This window comes from Delphinus delphis, chromosome 14 (assembly GCF_949987515.2).
Source record: "Delphinus delphis chromosome 14, mDelDel1.2, whole genome shotgun sequence".
Classification (NCBI taxonomy): Eukaryota; Metazoa; Chordata; class Mammalia; order Artiodactyla; family Delphinidae; genus Delphinus; species Delphinus delphis.
The window spans coordinates 14,282,499-14,301,197 of record NC_082696.1 but is presented as its reverse complement, the minus strand read 5'-3'; the positions used below and the strand labels follow the sequence as shown (position 1 = coordinate 14,301,197).

Below are 18,699 nucleotides of genomic sequence, written 5' to 3'. Positions count from 1 at the left end.
TTTCCATCGTATTCACAACTGTTTACATTGTATTAGGTATTACAGGTAACCTAGAGATGATTTAATGTATGTGGGAGGATGTGCATAGGTTATCTGCAAATACTATGCCATTTCATATAAGGGATTTGAGCATCCACGGATTTTAGGATTCTAGGCGGGTGTGGGGGGTGGGGGGTGTCCTGAAATCAATCCCCTTCGGGTACCAAGGGACGACTCTATCTTCTTACTTTGTGTTTGAAGATTTCCTTTCTTGTTTTTCTTTTTTTTCCTCCTGGACGTGAAGGTTAGGAATTACCTTACTGGATTCCTTTGGAGACGTATCCTGATTCCTTTTAGATTTCTAAAGCAGTTGGATGCTGTTTTTGTTCCATGATTACCAATGTGAAAATGGAACCTGCATTATTTCATAATAGATATTTCACCTTAGTTTTGGCAAAATTAAAAAATAATTCAGTCTGTGCTTGATCCGGCAGCCTCATTACAATAGGCATTTTTTTATAACAAGGTCCCATGTTGAAAATCATGTGTCTTCTTTTGGGCTAATCACTAGACCCAGGGTTGGCTGTATACTGTTTACTATTAACTTCTTCCCCTTGTAGTTTAATACTGTTCCAGGAAATGAAATGTAAGTTTAATAAGCATGGCAATTGATGGAACCGTATGTCCCAGGTATAATTAATGTTCCTGACAACTGTGTGAAAGAAGGGCATGGCTGATGGGTTATAACTACTAAACCAAGATGATCTGAAACCACTTATTCTGTAGAAATTTATATTTATAGGCTAGGATTTATAATTAAACAAAACCATACTATTTTTTTGACTTTCATTTTTTTAATGAGTTAAAGAACTGTTAGAATTGACCATTAAAATATATGAAAAGAATGTGTTAATAACCTTACAGTTAGTAATACTGTAAAGAGAGCGTGGAGGGACTAAATGCACTTTTATTAACATTTGATGACTTTTTTTCATGAAAAGGATGATTTTTATATGTGGGGAAGAACAACAGTTTGAAGTGGCAGAAGTTACTATAGATTTCTTGAGGTTGCCCTTCCCATTTCTTTTCTCTTTTGTGAAAAATTGTAGACCAAAACGTATTTTCTTCTGGTTGTGAAAATGGTATCAGTAGCCTCTCAGCAAAATGACTTTCACTAAGAAGTTGAAGACAAAACTTCCGTAGCGATATTTTGAGAGCTTTTGTCCCTCATTCCGCATTCTGGTGGTTCCTTGTAGCCCAGGGATGCTATTGATATATACAGAAAGGATGATTAGGTCAATAGTGGCTTTTTCTAAGTCAATATTTCTCCTTGGAATATGATCATTTTCATATTCTCAAGGTATAGGCTAAAACTCTCTAATTGGATCTACAGGGGAGAGCAGCAGCTGGCGGATGGAAAGTGAGAATGATCAATTAATTCAAGGCCACGTGCCTCATGGTGTGGTGCTAGATTGCACTTAGCATTGAGTGAGCTTCTCTTTGGTGATCTAAGCCATGTGAATCGGAAGGCACATTAGTATTTTAAACTCCTATATAATTTTAGTAAATGAGCGAACATTAATTTAATGTGATATCCCATTGGCCCAATAGTTAATGCACCTTCAAAATTGCCTCATTTTGTTCAAAGCAGACTTCTGTCTCTTGACAAGAAAAGCATGGTTAAGCCTGTGGTGTAATCTTTCCCACTGTCCTGGGTCATTTCTGCCAGGCTCATGCATCTCTGTTGCCTTCTCTTAAAAGCATCATATTTAGGATTGCCCAGTAAAATATAGGATGCTCAGGTAAATTTGAATTTCAGATAAATAACAAAAAACTCTTTTAGGATAACTATGTCCCACATGATATTATACTAAAAGATTCTTTGTTGTTGATCTGAACTTCAACCTAACTGGGTATCTTGCATTTTTATTGGGTAAGTCTGGTAGCCCTAGCCATATTGCCTGACTGTTTACTGAGCTTCATTTTTGAAGGCGGAAGGTTCTGTTTTATGGCTCTCTCTTCCAGCTGGAACACAGATGTCCACCTGCCTTTTCCTACCAGGAAAGGAGGCACGCCGATGTGGAATCTGTACACTTAAACTTTTGTCACCGTTATTGATTATAATTAAGGACATAGGTTTAGAGTAAATACAGAATGACATAGCTCTTCATTCTGTTACCTGAAAAGATAGGCCAAGTACAAGGGAGAATATTACAATGTAATATTACAATATTATAATTCTATGTGAGGAGAAAATCAAAGAGTAAGGACCTAGTAAAAAGGGACCTGTCATCAGAACTCCTAGTTAATTTTGTGAGTGAGTAATATACTGAGTGAACTTTTTTCTTGGTTGTTTGGGGGGAATTCTCTTATTTTTGCAGCATTCTGATTGATTTCAGAAAATAGTTTAGAAAAATTATTCTCTGAAATGCTTTCTAGAGCGTGAAAGATTTAGAAGAAAATGTACAGCTCCTATCTAGATAGAGCATTGAACAGATCTGCACTCCCCCTCATCCATTTCTTCAGTTTTTAGCGTGTTGGGGTGGCTGACTCCATACAGGAGAACTTGAGCTTGGCTATGGGGGCTTGGGAGGTGGCGTGCTGCATGAGGGGCCTCAATGCATGGCTGCAAACGGGCTTTCAGGGATGGCGTGTGGCGTGGGGGACCTCCAATACGTGGATACTAGGGGGTTTGTAAAGAAGTCAAGGCTAAGGGGTGAAATAAGGAGCTGCCTGGGAGTCAGTGGGATAAGTAATTGCTCCAACAGTCTTCTGAGTATAGGTCAGATAACCATACAAGTGTAATTTTCTAGAGGGAGATTCTCTGAAGTCTTTTTGGTGAGACCATGGGGAACAAAGTGTGAGTGAGAATTCCCAAGTCTTTGGAAACATTTCCTTTTACTCAGTCCTAACTCAAGGATATTGAAGAACTCCCAGAGTCACATGCCAAGGCATAGCTGGGGTTGGAGGGAGGGTTGGTGGGAGGAAGAGTTAGAACTCGGTTCTCAGCTGCTTGGGAAACTTGTTGCTTGAGCTGGTGGCAACTGAGGCCACTGGCCAACAGCTGAGTGATTTTGCCCAAATGGATGTGAGCCAGGTTTGAACAGAGCACTGGGGATGGGAGGGTAGTAAATGGAAGTTTGGTTGGTTTGATTGTTTTCTGCTTCATAGCATGCTTATACCTTGCAGAACTACAGCAGAAGAATCAGTATTTTATATAAGAGTATTTCAGCACGAAATATAGCAAGTCATAAATACCACTTATAAGGGTAATAACAATGTATAATATTGACTTCCCTGTGACCAAGGCCAAGTCTTGTAAGAAGACTGAGCAAGTGGAGTAGTGACTGGGAAATCTGAGCCCTTTTCCTCAGAGATTTCAGATTGCTTCTGACTGCACTGTCTAGACAGAACCATGAGAGGGTACTGTCTAGAAACCGGAGGAATCTCAAGAGGCTGCTGTCCAGAAATGAGAGGCAAGTCTGCAAATGCAAAGGCTACAACATGCCAGCCTGTGCTGGGAGGCCTGAGACACTGATGTTTCCAAAGAGTAGCAGAGCAGCTGTTTTCTTTTTTTTCTTCGTTTCACAGTATTTATTAATTCAGTTTTCAAGATCAGATCATTTTAAAAATCACCTGAAAATTCTTCTCTAATAAATGACATTCCTCTAATTTACAACTGTTTTTCCAGGATACAAATGAATCAAGTCTTTTAAAAACAAATTCTGTCTAATCCTGGGTGGATTTTTAGAACAGATCCATTCTGGAGAGTCGCTCTGGCCTCAGAAGCCTAGCCCTGACCTTCTTCTCAGCCAGGCGTCTGGGGGTGTCAGTAGTCTGAACTCCGTGTGGCAGCCGTCATGGTGGTGAGGCTACAGCACAGGCCTTTGGTGACCTGTCTGTATTTCTCAGGTTTGGTCTTCAGGAGTGTCAGGAAGTTCTGGAGGGTGTGGGGTGGCGGCATGCCCAGGGGTGGACATCATGTGATCAGGTAGTCGGTGTCGGTAGCCAACTGCTTGGTGGAGCGCAGGGCTGGCTCAGGGATCTGGAGGATCGATCTCCTGGCTGCTTGAGACTCAGACTCTAGAAAACTTTGCTGTGTTAACTTTGCTGACTTCCTGGGTACCACACTGGACCGTTGGTCCAAGGAGTATTTGAAATCACTGCTTGCCAGTCTGGTTTAGAGTCACCAATGCAGCCTGTCTGACATGCTCTTACTTCACCCTGTTGATGTTGTAGGACCCCCACCTAGGTTCACCAGATGACTGACCCAGTTTTCCCTTTCATTCATTCATTCATTCCACAGCTGATATTTATTGGCCATCTACTCTATGCCAGGCACTATGCTAGGCACTGGGAACAGACCAGTAAAGAAATCAGACCAATCAGGAAAGGTTCCATTAGGGAGGCGACACTTAAGCAAAGTTGTGAAATAGGGAAGGGCATGAGAATATCTCAGTGAAGAGTATTTCAGGCCGAGGTCAGAGCAGTGAAAAGGCCCTGGGACAGGAGTGTGCCCTGTGTGTATGAGACAGGGAGGCTGGGATGACAGAGTGGAGCACCAAGTTGGAGGTGAGGACGGAGAGGAGTGTAGGCGTCAGAGTGCACAGGGCCTTTGCAGGTCATTGTCGGGTTGCTGGCTTTTACCCTGAATGAGTGGGAGATCCAACAGAGGGTTTTGAAGAGCGGAATGACCTGATCTGAGTTTTTATTGTGAAAGTTTTCAAACCTTGACAGACGTGCAATAGCATAACGACCCTTCATGTATTCATCACCCAGCTTTGGCAATTATATTTTATTTGTACATATTTCTGTATGCGTGTCTGAAGGATGGGGACTATTTTTTTAAAAACACAACTGTACTATGATTAGCATATTTAAAAGTTAACAATATTTCTATAAGTATCAAGAATTTGCATTGATTTATACTTTGAAGGTCAAGCTGTTGGGATTTCCTGAGAGTTTTGATGTAGCATATGAGAGGAGTCAAGGATTAGACAGTAATTAAAATCCTTTTCAGTGTCATACATTTTTTGGAACACTACTATGTATGTATTTCAAAATAGTTTTTAAAGATTAACATCAGCATCTACCTTCAGGATTTTTAGTTTCTTTTTGTAAATATTATCCAACGCCGTCAATTCCCCAGCTAGAGAAAATATTGGTATTGCTATTTTCAAATGTGGAAAAGTGGCACAGAGTTACTCACATGTTAAGTGACTTATTCTAAAGTCCCTTAGATGGTGGTTGAGAAAATCAGGGAGTGACTTACCCAAACTTGAAATTTCTTTTGCTCTATTATCTATTCTTCTCTAGAAGAAATTTGGGCCAGCAGTTGGACATATATTAGGATGGATTTACTAATCTCTCAAGGTATTTTTAATTATTTCAAGAGCTATCATGCAGCTAGCTCCACGTAATTCAGGTGGGTTATTAAATTGAATTAATTTAAATGAAATCAAAAGATTAATTGGCTGCCTCCTATATATTATTAGATGTTGTTCACAAGGCTCCCACAGTCTAGTGGGCATGGAACCTGTGGAACCATTATTGCAATCAGGGAGGCAGAGAGAACGTGGCTACAAGGTATAGAGATAGCAGAGGGAAGAAATGAGTCAGGATGCGATTAGGATTTCTCCTGGATCACAGGGGCTGGGCAAGGGTATTCTTAGCAGAAAACAACATGAGCGAAGGCATGAGAAGAGTGAAGACATGAGAAGAGCAAAGGCATGAGAAGAGCAAAGGCATGAGAAGAGCAAAGGCATGAGAAGAGCGAAGGCATGAGAAGAAGAGCGAAGCCATGAGAAGAGTGAAGGCATGAGAAGAGTGAAGACATGGCAGGTTAGGAAGTGCACACAGATGGCTGCTGGAGTACGCGGTACCTGGAAGGTGGGTAAAGGAGCAGCAGGAGATGAGTCTGGAGAAAGTTGAGCTATTGCAGAGAGCACTTTGCATATGTTACCCTAAGTCAAAAAGGTAACAGTAGCATGTCAAAACTCCAAAACTCCCCGCAAGTTCCAGAATCGCTGCCCCTGGTAGGGTGTCTCACACAGACCAACCCAATCTCATCTCGCCATGAGATCCACATAGTGTGCAACTCTGTGCTCCTAGTGTCTCCGGATGACATAATCTGCAATTGTCATTGCTACACCACAGAGCAATCTACTGTGTCTTCTCAGAAGTAAGCAAGATGTTTTTTTCTTTGTTGCATCAGCAGCAAAAGAATAGGTTGCTCTTTGAGCTTGCTTCCTGTAGAGTGGATCGGAAAATCAAAGAGGGCTAACTCTGCAGGTTAGTTCTAACTTCCGCATGTAAGAGAGCTCTTGATACCTACCCGGAGGTATCAACATTTCTGGTCCCTGATGATGGTGAAGAATTTGGCCTTACTATCATTGAAGGTTCTGTGCAAAAGAACCTCTGTTCATTTTAAACCATATCCAAATTGTCTTCTATTCTGGAATTGTTCATTTGCTTCGGAACCCTCTCCAGCCATGCGTGTTGACTGAGCAGAGCCTCAATAGATGAATTATGTCTCCTTTGTCTTTGATATCTCAGCTATATTTTCTTCTACCCAGCTTCCCACCTCAATCATTGTTAATAGAGCTCAGTGAACTAAGAATATATCAAATATACAGATGTACGTCCCCCTCCCCGTTTCTTTGTTTATCTATTTCTTGTCTGTCTTCCCTCTACTTTTTTTTCTTCCTGTTTTCTCATGCCTCATATTAGTGAGAAGTGACATTTCTGTGGGCAAGCCACTTTGGCAGTTAGAAACACAATGGCCATCACTGACAGCTCCTTCTGATGGAATGGGTGTTTGTCCCCTTTGATTGGTCATGGGACTGAGTGCTGAGCAGGCTTAAATGCAGTGCTAGGGCCTCTTACCAACTCATCTTTTATACATTTTATTACTCTTGGGAAAGAGTTTTGAAAAATGGGCTGTGCACTGGCGAGACCCACTGAAGAAATTCTAGCTGGTTATAGATGTTATTGTTGGTCAGAGGCATGGGTCAGAATCATGGTCACCCAGCATAAAGGCTGGAAAGCAATTTAGAAAACATAGTTGAGAATTCTCATTTGATGGAGAAGAAACTGAGGCCCAAAGAGATTGGTGACTTGCTTAAGCCATGCAGCTGTTATCGACAGCTTTTTATCTAGAACCCAGAAGTTCTGGGACTCAGAACTCAGTGTAGAATTTTTCCACCACAATACCCTGCCTCCCTCATTGAAGTTTATTACATTTGCAGTGAAGCTATCCCTAATGACATACAGATTCCCAAAGAATTATTTTAAGTAAAAATTTCCGTTTGCAATTCTAGACATGTTTGTGTGGTCTTTTTATGTGATGATATATTGTCTCTGTGTCTTGGATGGGCAATTCTAGACATGTTTTTGTGGTCTTTTTATGCGATGATATGTTGTCTCTGTGTCTTGGACGGGATCATCAGTTTACGATTTATGGGATGATTTATGGATCACACTCAAAAGCAGACCAGAGGCCAGTGTTAGAGCAGGATTGTGTTCGCTCTTTTGGGGTTCTGTACCTGAAGTGCCTTTTCCCAAAGGCCCAAGTCTTCCTGCCTGAGTTGTCTGCTTTCCTAGGACAGAAGCTGTCCTTCTTCTCTTCCTTCTGTCCCTCCTCTCCTTATTGTTCTTCCTCCTTTTGCACGTGTCCTTTGTCCTAGGATGCTCCTGGCTGGTAATAAGTAGACACTTTCCCAGTGCTGTTAAATGAGTGAATGAATCTCTTAATATTTCTGCATGTGAGTAGATGATTATTCTCCTGATATAGTGTCCTATTTTCTGTGGAAATTAGACTGCAAGTCAGACTTGTTTTAAGAAGGTGTGCTGTCAAACCACAGCTCTTTCCTGACTTAGCGCCTTTGTGTCACCTGTATGCCCCACGTCTTGCATCTTACTTTGGGCTTCTTATCCTCACCGTTCATTAGCACTTGCAACTGGTTGGTGAGAGTAGAGAAAGGAGAGGTGGTGAAACTCCAATCAGGTCGCTTGGTTACACATTAGTAACTGATAAAAGATAAAAAGATATTGGCTAAATGGGTTTTTAGGGAATTTTATGCCAGGTTGTTCTTGTTTCCCATTAGTGTGGAAAATCAACTCTTGCTTGTATTTGGGGGTGAAGATATTTTTTTAAGTGAGTGGGAAAACCTCTTGACATTTCACAGAGACTTAAGTTTTGACTGGCAAATGCTAACGTTCTTTGTGTATAAAGAATTTCAGGACTCTTGTATAGAAGCACTAATGACATATTATTTTCTATTTGTTGATGAGTTAAAATAGGCATTTTCTGAAATGGTTTTTTAGGAGATATTCAAACTTTCATCAACGCGTTCTTCTGTATGACTGTCAGCTCCATTATCTCTGTTTTCATGGAACATAACAGTTCTTAACCTTTGCACTAGAAACTGAATTAGCATTTTCCCTTAAAAAAAGTATTATTGGCCTTGTAATAAATAATTACAGACAATTTCTAACAGGATTACTATTTATGAGTTTAGGAATGAGATCTGAGGTAATGATTTTGTTCCCAGTTGTGACATACTCTGCCCTTGCCTTGTGATGAGTTGGGGTGCAGTTCCCAAGGACTCTCTTCTCTTTGGGGAGCCTGGGCCCTGGGATCAGACTGCCTGGGTCCTTGACGCCATCCTTTCCTGATTGGATGACTTGGGTGAGTTAGCTAATCTCTCTGAACCGTGGTTACCTCATGTTTAAAACAACCGGTTCTAATAGTATTGCTTGGGGTAGTTTTGAGGGTTAAATGATCTAATTCCATGTAAAGCACTTAAAATAATGCCTGCCACAACTATCAATTTTGTGCGAAAATTTGCTTGCCTACTCCTCCAGCTGCTAGACCAAGGGTCATGCTGGGTTTTCCAGAAGTCCAGGGTGTGGTTTGAACTTTGGGCAGAAGCTGAAATAGCAACCATAACTCTCTCCCTAGATAATTTCATGGAATCGAAGTGAACTGCATTTATCACCAGTCATTTTTTGGAAGAAGTTTTCTTTTGTACCTTTTAGGGAAGAACATTATCTGCCTCTGTTTATTAACCAGAAGATACAACAAATACAAATAAAAATTATACTCATTAAGTGGGTAATATGAGACAAGAGACAGAGTAAGTTTTCAGGTAAGCAGTATAAATGAGCTAGAGTCTTTAATTTCCAGCCAAGTTGAAAGGACTTATATTTGTTATCCAGAAAATAATTTTTAACTTGCCTACCGCCGAACATAACTACCACCTGTTTTACTGGGCTTCCCAAATGTGGCCCAGGACTTATTTAACTCTAGCTTTTCTAAAAATGAGATTCAGAATTTTCCCTCTCTAGACTCTACCATTTTATGTCAACTTTATTCTTTGTAAGAACATTTCTGTACTGCCATGGAAAAAAAATAAAGGTCATATTAAAATCCAAGTACAAAGTTGCATAGAGTAGAAATACCCATAGGTAAGTTCTGGCCAAAGGCATGAACCACCTCTAGCTTATGCCCATCCCTGTTGATATTTAAAGCAGACGGAGGTACACAAGAAACCATGTTCCAATTGATTTGTATGTTGGTACACACACAGGCATCAATAACTGGCTTCTTGTTATCTTGATACAGCGTTCTGGTATTGCAACAGATTCAGCTGTGTCTCTTGCAAAGTTGTTCTTAATTCTTTACTGATTAATTTATCCAGTAAGTATTTATTGGGTACTTTCTGTGTGCAGAGTACCATACCAGGTGCTTTGGGGGTGATAGAAAATACTTAGAACATAGTTTGCATACTGGTGAAAAGCTCACAGCCTGGTTGGGCAGGCAAGACATACAATATGGAGCATATAATCTTACTCATTCCACAGTCAACTGTCAGACGCTTACTAGTTGTCATTACTGTGCTGGAAACTGGGAAGCAAAGGTGACACTAATAGGATCTCTTTCCTGGAGACTCACAGTGAACACATATGATGATGAGGATTTCGGAATAGTTATATATGTGATACTCTAGGAGCGCATGTTGATTCTATTGAGAAATTCAGTGGTTGCTACCTGAGAAGGGGCCATTTTCACTCAGGAGATTTTTGCTTTTTGGCCAAGATAGGAAGCAGTGTGGACAAAGGCCCAGACATGTGCTAGCCAGGTTGGGGAAGTGAGACACTTAAAATTAACCCTGACAGGGAGGGACGGAGCTGGAGACTGGACAGTGGCCAAGTCATCATGGTCAATACTAAAGAGCCTGCATTTCACCCATAGACCTGCAGTGGGTGCTCTTAGTCTGAAGTCTTTTAAGGAGACCATTCATGGACTTCAGGGGGCCCGTGAACACCCAAAGATTATAAGCAAAATCTGTGTTTCTGTAAATAAGGGTATTTTCCTGGGGTCCACCCAGAAGAAGAAGATTCAGAAGCCTTATGATAGACGTTGAGGAGACATAAAGGATTTCATGTCCATTTTGTCTCGCTCTTGCTGTGGTGTGGAGGACAGGGTTGTGATGTGGGAGTTATAGGCGAGTTGGGAAGACTTTCAAGAAGACTCACCATGTCTGTACCTTCCTTCAGATGGCAGATGTTTCTTAATCACTTACCTGTGTGTCAGACTGTGCTGAGCATGAACTGGGAGACCATGGTGAGTAAGGTAGCCGCAGTCCCTGCCATGGTGGATGTTACAGTGTATGGGGAAGGATAGATAATTAAACAGAACACAACCAAATGTGGGTCCATGGCTTCAATCATTTATTTATGTACTTGTTCATTCAACAATTATTTCTCTGCTAGGCTCTCTTGAAGGTTTTGGGGAAAGGAAACTTACATTTGGGGAAGACACACAGTAAATAAACGTTAACATTTGGTTTGACGTTGGGTAGCCATTAAGCGCTATAAAGAAAAACCAAACCAATATAAAAGGGCGAACAGTAATTGGGAAGCTACTTTAGAGAGGTCAGGAAAGGCTCCCTGAGAAGATGAGAAACCCTGAGTGGAGGGAGGAAACAAGTCAGGAGAAGAGCGCTGAGACCTGGACGCACTTGGCCTTTGTGGCGCAGCAGCGACTTCAGCGCTTGAAACTCGGTGAGTGAGGGAAGCAGTGCGAAGAGTCCTGGTGAGAGTGACAGCCAGGGAACAGATGGCGCTGGGCCTTTGAGTTTTATTCTTGGTGTGGTGGGAAGCCATGAGGGTTTTGAATAGCGAAGTGTGATCCTGACTGCATTCTGTATGTGTGTATGTGTTTTAACACACCACCAAGCGATGAACTCAATTTTGACACTTGCTCCCTGGAGATGGTACCTGATCCCATAGGTTAAGGGCTTAGTCTCATGACACTGCCCTTCACTTCAGATGCTGATCGCAAGGCCCAGTCATCATCTGTGCTTCTGACCAACTGGCTTTAAATCCAAGTTTCCCATGAGCCTCTGCTTGGGTTTGATTAATTTTCTAGAATGGCCTGCAGAACTCAGGGAAACATTTTCTTACTAGATTACTGGTTTATTATAAACATTTGACTTACTAGGTCACAGCCAGATGGACGAGATGCATAGAGCAAGGTACGGGGAGGGGGTGCAAAGCTTCCATGCCCTCTCCAGGTGTACCCCTCTCTCCATACCTCTGTGTGTTCACCCACCCAGAAGCTCTCCAGCCCCTTCCTTTTGGGTTTTTATGGAGGCTTCATTACTTAGGCATGATTGATTAAATCACTGGCCATTGGTGATTGATTCAGCCTCCATCCTGTCCCCTATCCCCCCAAATCAGGAGGTGGAACTGAAAGTTCCAACCCTCAATGCTTGGCTGGTTCCCCTGGCAACCAACCCTCCTCCCTAGATGGGGTCCAAAAGTCACTTTGTTAACATAACAAGAGATACCTTTGTTGCTTTCATCACTTAGGAAATTCCAAGGGTTTTAGGAACTCTGTGCAAGGAATGGGGATGAAGACCAAATATATATTTCTTATTATAAATCATAATATCATAGGGAGTAAAGGCCTCTACTACAGTAGGGGGAGTTCAGGGTGCATCTAACCTAGCTCATGGAGGTCAGCAAAGCTCCCTGGAGGAAGTTAAGTTCAAACTTTGAACTGGAGGATAAATGGGAGTTATTCAGTGGGTGAGGAAGGGTGTTCCAGGCAGGGGGAGCGCATGTTTGAATGCCTCAGGTGGATCAATGGGCCACAGGGCCAAAAATGGGAATGCAGGAGTAAGAACAGGCTTTTAGGGAAAGATCCTGAGTTCAGTTTTGTGCGCATTAAGGTTGAGGTTTCTTAGGGTGATTCAAGAGGAGCTGCAGAGCGGGTAATTAGCATCTAGGTCTGCTGTCCAGGAGAGGAGTATGGGACGGCAGTTTCTTGTGGTCACACACATGGCTGAGATTCCCACAAAGAGCTGTCAGCTGAGACAGACGAGGGCTGGGGGCAGAACCTCAAGGAACATTGACATTTAGGAGCCTGGTGGGGGAAGAAAATCCTGCAGAGGAAATAGAGGTGGAGTGATGGCCAGTGAGATCTGAGTGGGTGTCCAGAGAAGTGGTGAAGACTTTACCTGCTGTAAGAATTTAAAGCTGAACCAGTGTGAGTTGGAATATGTAGGATAAGCCTTATGGAATATGGGAAACGAAGCATGGTTTTATCTGACAGCTGAGGTGATGGAAGGTGGTGACTAAGTGGGGAGCAGAGTGTGAGCAATTTCTCAGAGGTGGATTGGATAAAATTTTGCTCAGGGAGCTACAAAGAGACCAGTTCTGATTGGAGCAGGGAATTCAAGCACTTGGGCTTAATTTTATTTGTTGATGATTTTTTAACTTGAGTTTTCCTGATTTATGACTCCCCTAAAATTATAGGCAGAAGTTTGAAAGTGTGTTTATGTGTTTTCTAGACAGTTTCAGCATTTTCATTGTATCGTCAAACAAGTCCATGACCCACCGAAAAGGTAATGATCCCCGGGTATAGGCAATGAGAAGTTATTGAGAGGTGAATGTTGTCTTTTATGATGATTCTTTTGGCAGTGGTTGGCAGGATGAGTTTGAGGAATGATGGGAGACAGGACTTTAATTCTAGTCATTCAGACATGGAGTATTGGTCTCTTATGCGAGAATGATGAAAACCAGGGATGCAAAGAAGGATAGGCATTGTGTTTTGAAGAAATGATGGACTGAATTTGATGATGGCGTAGATGTAGGAGGTACATTTAGCAAATATTTAGTAATGACCTACTGTGTGTCAGTTAAAATTGGGAGCAAATGAGACAGGGTCCCTGCCTTCATGGAATTTACTGTCTACCACAGGGAACATATATTTGTCAATAATGCCTCAATCATGGGACTGGAAATTATGGTAAATGCCATGAAACGAAAGTTCAGGGAGCTTTGACCGCTCACAACTTCGGGGATTTGATTGGTGAGGGAACGTCATGAAGTTGTTCCACTAGCACTTAATTACCCCCACATTTCTAGGGAGTGGATATTTGCTGATTCTTTTAACTTCGCAAAAAATATTTCCTTTAGAAACCAAGGCTCTAAAAAATTTTTAAATGCTTGGCTAATCAGGGGAATAGTGCTTTTGGATGGCTGGTACCGTGATTTGTGGTTGGAAAAACAAGAGTATTTGGTTACATTGCGCTTCAAACTTTTCCTTTGATTAATGAAAATCTTCCTGGCAAATACTTTTTAATGCGCTCTGTTTTCACTTGGTCCAAGGGAGTCCACTCTCTGACCTCAATATGAATGCCTTCTGACATCTCTCTTAATCATATTGGATATGTAATATCAGTGGGACATCCATTTGGAAATATTTAGTTGTCAAACTGATGTAATGAAAATGGAACTAAATCTAATCAGTTGAGTTTCTAGTTTCCATAGGTGCAGTGGTGGTGTCTTTTGTCATTTGGTGCTCTCCAGCTTCTGCCATTCTTTTTCCTGCCATTACTTTACTCCATTCCTTAGTCACTTGTGTGCCTCAAAGTTGCAATGTGTTAAGTCACTGAGGCAGAACATCCCTCCATGTCTCATTCAAGCTTCTGCCCTACTTCTTTTCAGAGAATCTTTTAAAGTATCTGTAGTGCTAAAAACATCTAATCTCTTAATACGTAGCCTAATAGACTAGTCAACTTCTTATCTATGTCTTATGAGGAAGTGTCCAGGATGAGAAACTCACTAAATATGGTGACAATTTAGTGAGAATAGGAGACAAGTTTTACAAAAAGGGAGATGTTTTAGCAATTTGGCAAAAGGGTTAGTTAAATCTTCACATAGGATAAAGGGGGAGGGCATTTTTATCCAAATGGATAAAAAGGGTTTTATCCAAAGCCTCATATTAGGAAGGCAAAACCTGAAGACGTTTAGAACATGAAAAGTAGTTGATGAGAGTAGTTAATGTTGGTCCTGTGGAAATAAGGAGAAGCCAAAGGGCCTCTGAGGCAGAGGGAGAGGAAGAAAGATTGCCCTAAATGTAATGTAAGCACTTCCTACTAGAGAGGTGTGAGGCTAAAGGTTCCGGGTCTATGACAGCTGCAGTCGGGCAAGGCCAGGCAGAGGACAGCTGGAAGAGGTGAGTCCGGACCTGTAAGTAGGCTTATCCCTGGGGACTGGTCTAACCTTGGGTTGGTGCCTGAGCCACCCTTGTGTGTTGGTCTGAGTCCAGACTTGGGCACCTCCCTCTCTGATCCTTTCTACTGCAGATAACGGGGCCAAGTGAGTCTGCATCCTGAGGACACGGATCTCTATCTGGATGCAGCTGTGCCAAGTGAGCTTGGCTTGACTCTCAAGACAGCCTTGAGCGTCGCATTTCAAGGTGCCGCAGGGCTTTGCAACCCATGAGATGATCTCACTTGCCTTTTCGCTTGATCTGTATTATATTCGTTTCTATGCAGCCCTGGTCTGGGAGTCTTCATCGAGCAGGGCTGAGCCAAAATGATTACTGACCGTGTTATATATGTGAACTTCCCATCTGGATAAAAAAGTTGCTTTATGGAGAGGAAACATGGCCTGTGTAATTTCCCCTCTCTTCTTCTCGGAGGCTTTCTGATTTTATGCCCTATGTCTACAGTAGACTTTCAGTATTCCAGGGCCATCTCAAAGGTAAAGTGTGGATGAAAGGCATTTTGCCGACGGCATGCAACGCTGCTAGATCTGGGGAAAATGGGCTTTTGCTCTTACATCTTTTACCCATATTCTTAAAATCAGTATTTGCATATCCTATTTATAGTGTTTTGAAAATTGTTACATTATTGACTCAGTCATTGATTAATTCATTTGATATCAATATTTATTGAGTTCCTATTCTGGAAGAGGCTCTGTGCTCTAAACGCTCAGCGTTCCAAAGATAAGACACAAGGAACTTACTGGACAGCAGTGAAGACGAGAATGTACAATTGAAGGAGGGATAATGTAGTAAGTAGCAGAAGAGAAGTAAAGGAAAACCTGCTATCGAGTTCAGAACAGGGATACGTTATTTCCAGCGTGTGGGGATTAAGAGTGGCTGATAAGAGAGGAATTCATGCACGGATGATGCTAAGTGAAATAAACCAGTCACAAAAAGACAGAAACTATATGATTCTACTTATATGAAGTATCCAGAGTACCAATGCATGGAGACAGAAAGTAGAATGGTGTTTGCCAGGGGCTGGAGGGAAGAAGAAATGAGGAGTTGTTGTTTAATGGGTAAAGAGTTTCAGCTTTGTGAGATGGAAAATTTCTGGAGATTGGTTGTACAACAGTGTGAATACTTATCACTGAACTGTACACTTAAAAACAGTTAAGGTAACAGATTTTATATTATGTTTACCTTGCCACAATTTAAAAAAAATACGGTATTTTATTATGCAGGGATGGGTGGGGGATACTTGACACCTTGGAACTTTTGCCCATGCACGTACTATTCACTCATTCATTCATTCAACAAACGTGTATTGCACGCTTGCTATGTTTTAGGTGCTGAGCTGCTTCCCGAGGGTCAATACTAATGTTTATAAGACATCGAATCTGTCAGTGTCATGCTTGCTCACCACCCCTTCCCTCCCCAGGTGCTAAGCTTCTGTAGTGAAATCTTCACAGCTGCTACCTGCTGACTTGAATCGTGCATGAGACATTAGTAAACAAACAGTAGAAAGATTTGAGGTTATTGGGGGAGCGTTGACGGCATGGTGACGAAATGGAAGGAGATGGGTAACAGAATATGAACTAGAATTGAATACTGTGAGGCAGCTCTCTCTAAGGATATTAAAAAAATAAAGATCTCCTGTTTATGGCTGCCAACCTAAGAGCTAAGTCATTTAGAATGGAACAAACTGGCAAAGTCAGACGCACTCAGCCCAAGGAGCTCCTTATTTTGTGAATATTACGGCAAATGTAGTTTGAGAGCCACTGCCGCAAAACTGTGGGCGACGTTAATGAGTGAGAAGGGCAGGGAAGGGTTGTACAATTTGAGCTAAAAGGAGAGGCAGGCTTGTGAAGGGGAGGAGTGGTGACAGTCAGGGTGGTCTGGTTATTTGGGCGGGGAGCGGAAAGCAAGAAGCATGAGCTTCCTTAACCGAGAGACCCTGGCAGCTCTATCTTCAATTCACTTTTTCTCATCTTATTTTGGTTTTGTTTTTAAATGTCATAGGCTTCATTCCATCTTTCCTTCCAATATTTTTCTACTTCTTTTTTTCCCCCCTTATATACCCTGGAACACTCCATTCATTTCAAGGTATTATTGAGTGCCAACTACATTCCAGGCACTGTGCTGGGCTCTGGCTATATACTCCCCAATTCTCTCATACCACCTTTATTCTGTTGCACATGCCTAGCAAATCCTGGGTCAATGTCATTTCTGCTCCTATACGTGGTTAGATAAGACATGCAAACGTAGTCTCATCTACTCCTTTCCTTACCTCTTTGCTCCCTGTCTTCTTCAAGGTGTCTTCAGTGAAGCTGTCCCTTCTACCTGTGTATTTAATCCCAACTGCTTTACTTTCCTTCTTGACTTTGTTCTGTTTTCCCTTCTCTGTACCTTCCACCATTCCCTCCCTACTGGCCCATTCCCTTCAGTCTCCATGAGGCCTTCTCAGGTCCCTTCCATTCAAAACACGCCTTTTTGTCTTTATATTCTTTAGTGACAACCCTATCTCTTTCTCTTCCCATTCACGTCCAAGTTCTCAGAGGAATGGCCTTCACTCATTGTCATTTCCTTATGTTCCATGCACTCTCCACCCACTGGATTGGCTTGTACCCTCTACTGAAACTCCTTGCTAAGTGTCCTCCTTGTCAAATCCAGCTTCATTTTATCAGTCCTGGTTTTATTGGACTTTTCTGCTCCTTTGACACGATTGGTCACACTCTCCTTCTTAAAGCTTTCTACTTCTTTAAACTTTTTTGCTTCCCCGTTTCCTTGGTTCTCCCAGAACTTTCTGACTGTGCCTTCTCAGTTTCTTTTCTGAGATACGCTTCCTCCCTGAAAATTTTCAGCGTTGGTGTAATCATTTGTGTTCCTCTGTTCTTCTCATTCTACATGTTCTTGAAGAGGAATATTGAATATTGACTACTATCCTCAAATTACAGTCAAGTCATAACAACTGATACCCAGGGTTACCTTGTAACAATGATGTAAAAATTTGAATTATCTTTCTATACATGTTCTATGTTGTTCATCAGTTCATCTGACTTTCAAATGTTCCAGCTGTTTTATGCTTTGTCTCCATTTTCTAAAGGCCCTTAGTGTGGTCTAGAATTGGAATGAGCATTGGTCTCTAATGGTTCTGGGTTAATTGAGAATCCCTAAAAAAATGATTAAGTCTATTAGAAACCAGCTAATTTCATTTTGTCATTTTCTGGATAATATATTCTGGTGTAGGAAGTCCATTTTTTAAGAAAGTTTGCAATAAACAATTTCCCCTCAAGGTTAATATAATAGGCAAACCCCTTTTGCTGCAACAGACAGCAAGAGGTAATGAAGATTAGCTTACATTATGATTCATTATTTCGAAATGTCAGAATAAAGTGGATCTGCTACGTCTTCCAAGCCTCTTATTCTTTAGAGGAGAGTGCATGTTTTGCTTTTCTAATGTTAATGGATTCACTGTGTTTTTTTTGTTTTGTTTTTTTTGTTTTTTTTCTCCTATTTTTTTCCCCAGGCCAAATTCAGATAATCGGCGCCAGGGTGGCAGAGAGAGATTGGCCAGCACCAGTGACAAGGGAAGCATGGCCATGGAATCTGCCAAGGAGACTCGCTACTGTGCAGTGTGCAATGACTATGCCTCAGGCTACCATTATGGAGTTTGGTCTTGCGAGGGCTGTAAGGCCTTCTTCAAGAGAAGTATTCAAGGTAATAGTGTGTTGCAAACAACTTATCCCATTTTTTAATCCTAAGAGGGGAAGCAACAGAGGAAGGCATGTGATCAGCCATTTGTACAAAACACTAATACCTAGTAGGTCCACGAGTATCTATGGTAGAAACATGGAGAAGAGACAAGATCCCAGGAGAAGGAATTGGCAAATGTCAGGGTAGTCGTGGCTGAGTCATTATGCTTCCTCCATTTGGCAAGATCCCAACAGTCTTGAGCAACTCTAGAGGAAGAGGATTTCAATAGCTGTGTCTCTGAGATGTTGTCCATGCCATGATTGGGGGATGGCAGGTGGATATTTATGTGTTGTAGGCAACTAGGCTGTTGTGATGTAGTGTGATATGAATTATCCATATATAATTATTTCTCCAGCTTAGCTTTGCGCAGATAAGCATTCTGATCTTTGCTCCAGACCAAT

At 41.7% G+C, this 18,699-nt stretch overlaps 1 protein-coding gene across 5 annotated transcripts in view; it reads left to right on the top strand.

The window, feature by feature from the left end:
- Positions 1-18,699, top strand: part of ESR1 (estrogen receptor 1) — a 250,569-nt gene that overhangs the window by 16,980 nt on the left and 214,890 nt on the right. For all 5 annotated transcript variants that reach the window (XM_060029773.1, XM_060029771.1, XM_060029774.1 and 2 more), the window contains one exon: positions 18,072-18,262. In XM_060029773.1, the coding sequence (XP_059885756.1) occupies positions 18,072-18,262 (191 nt within the window). The remainder of the gene's footprint in view (positions 1-18,071; positions 18,263-18,699) is intronic.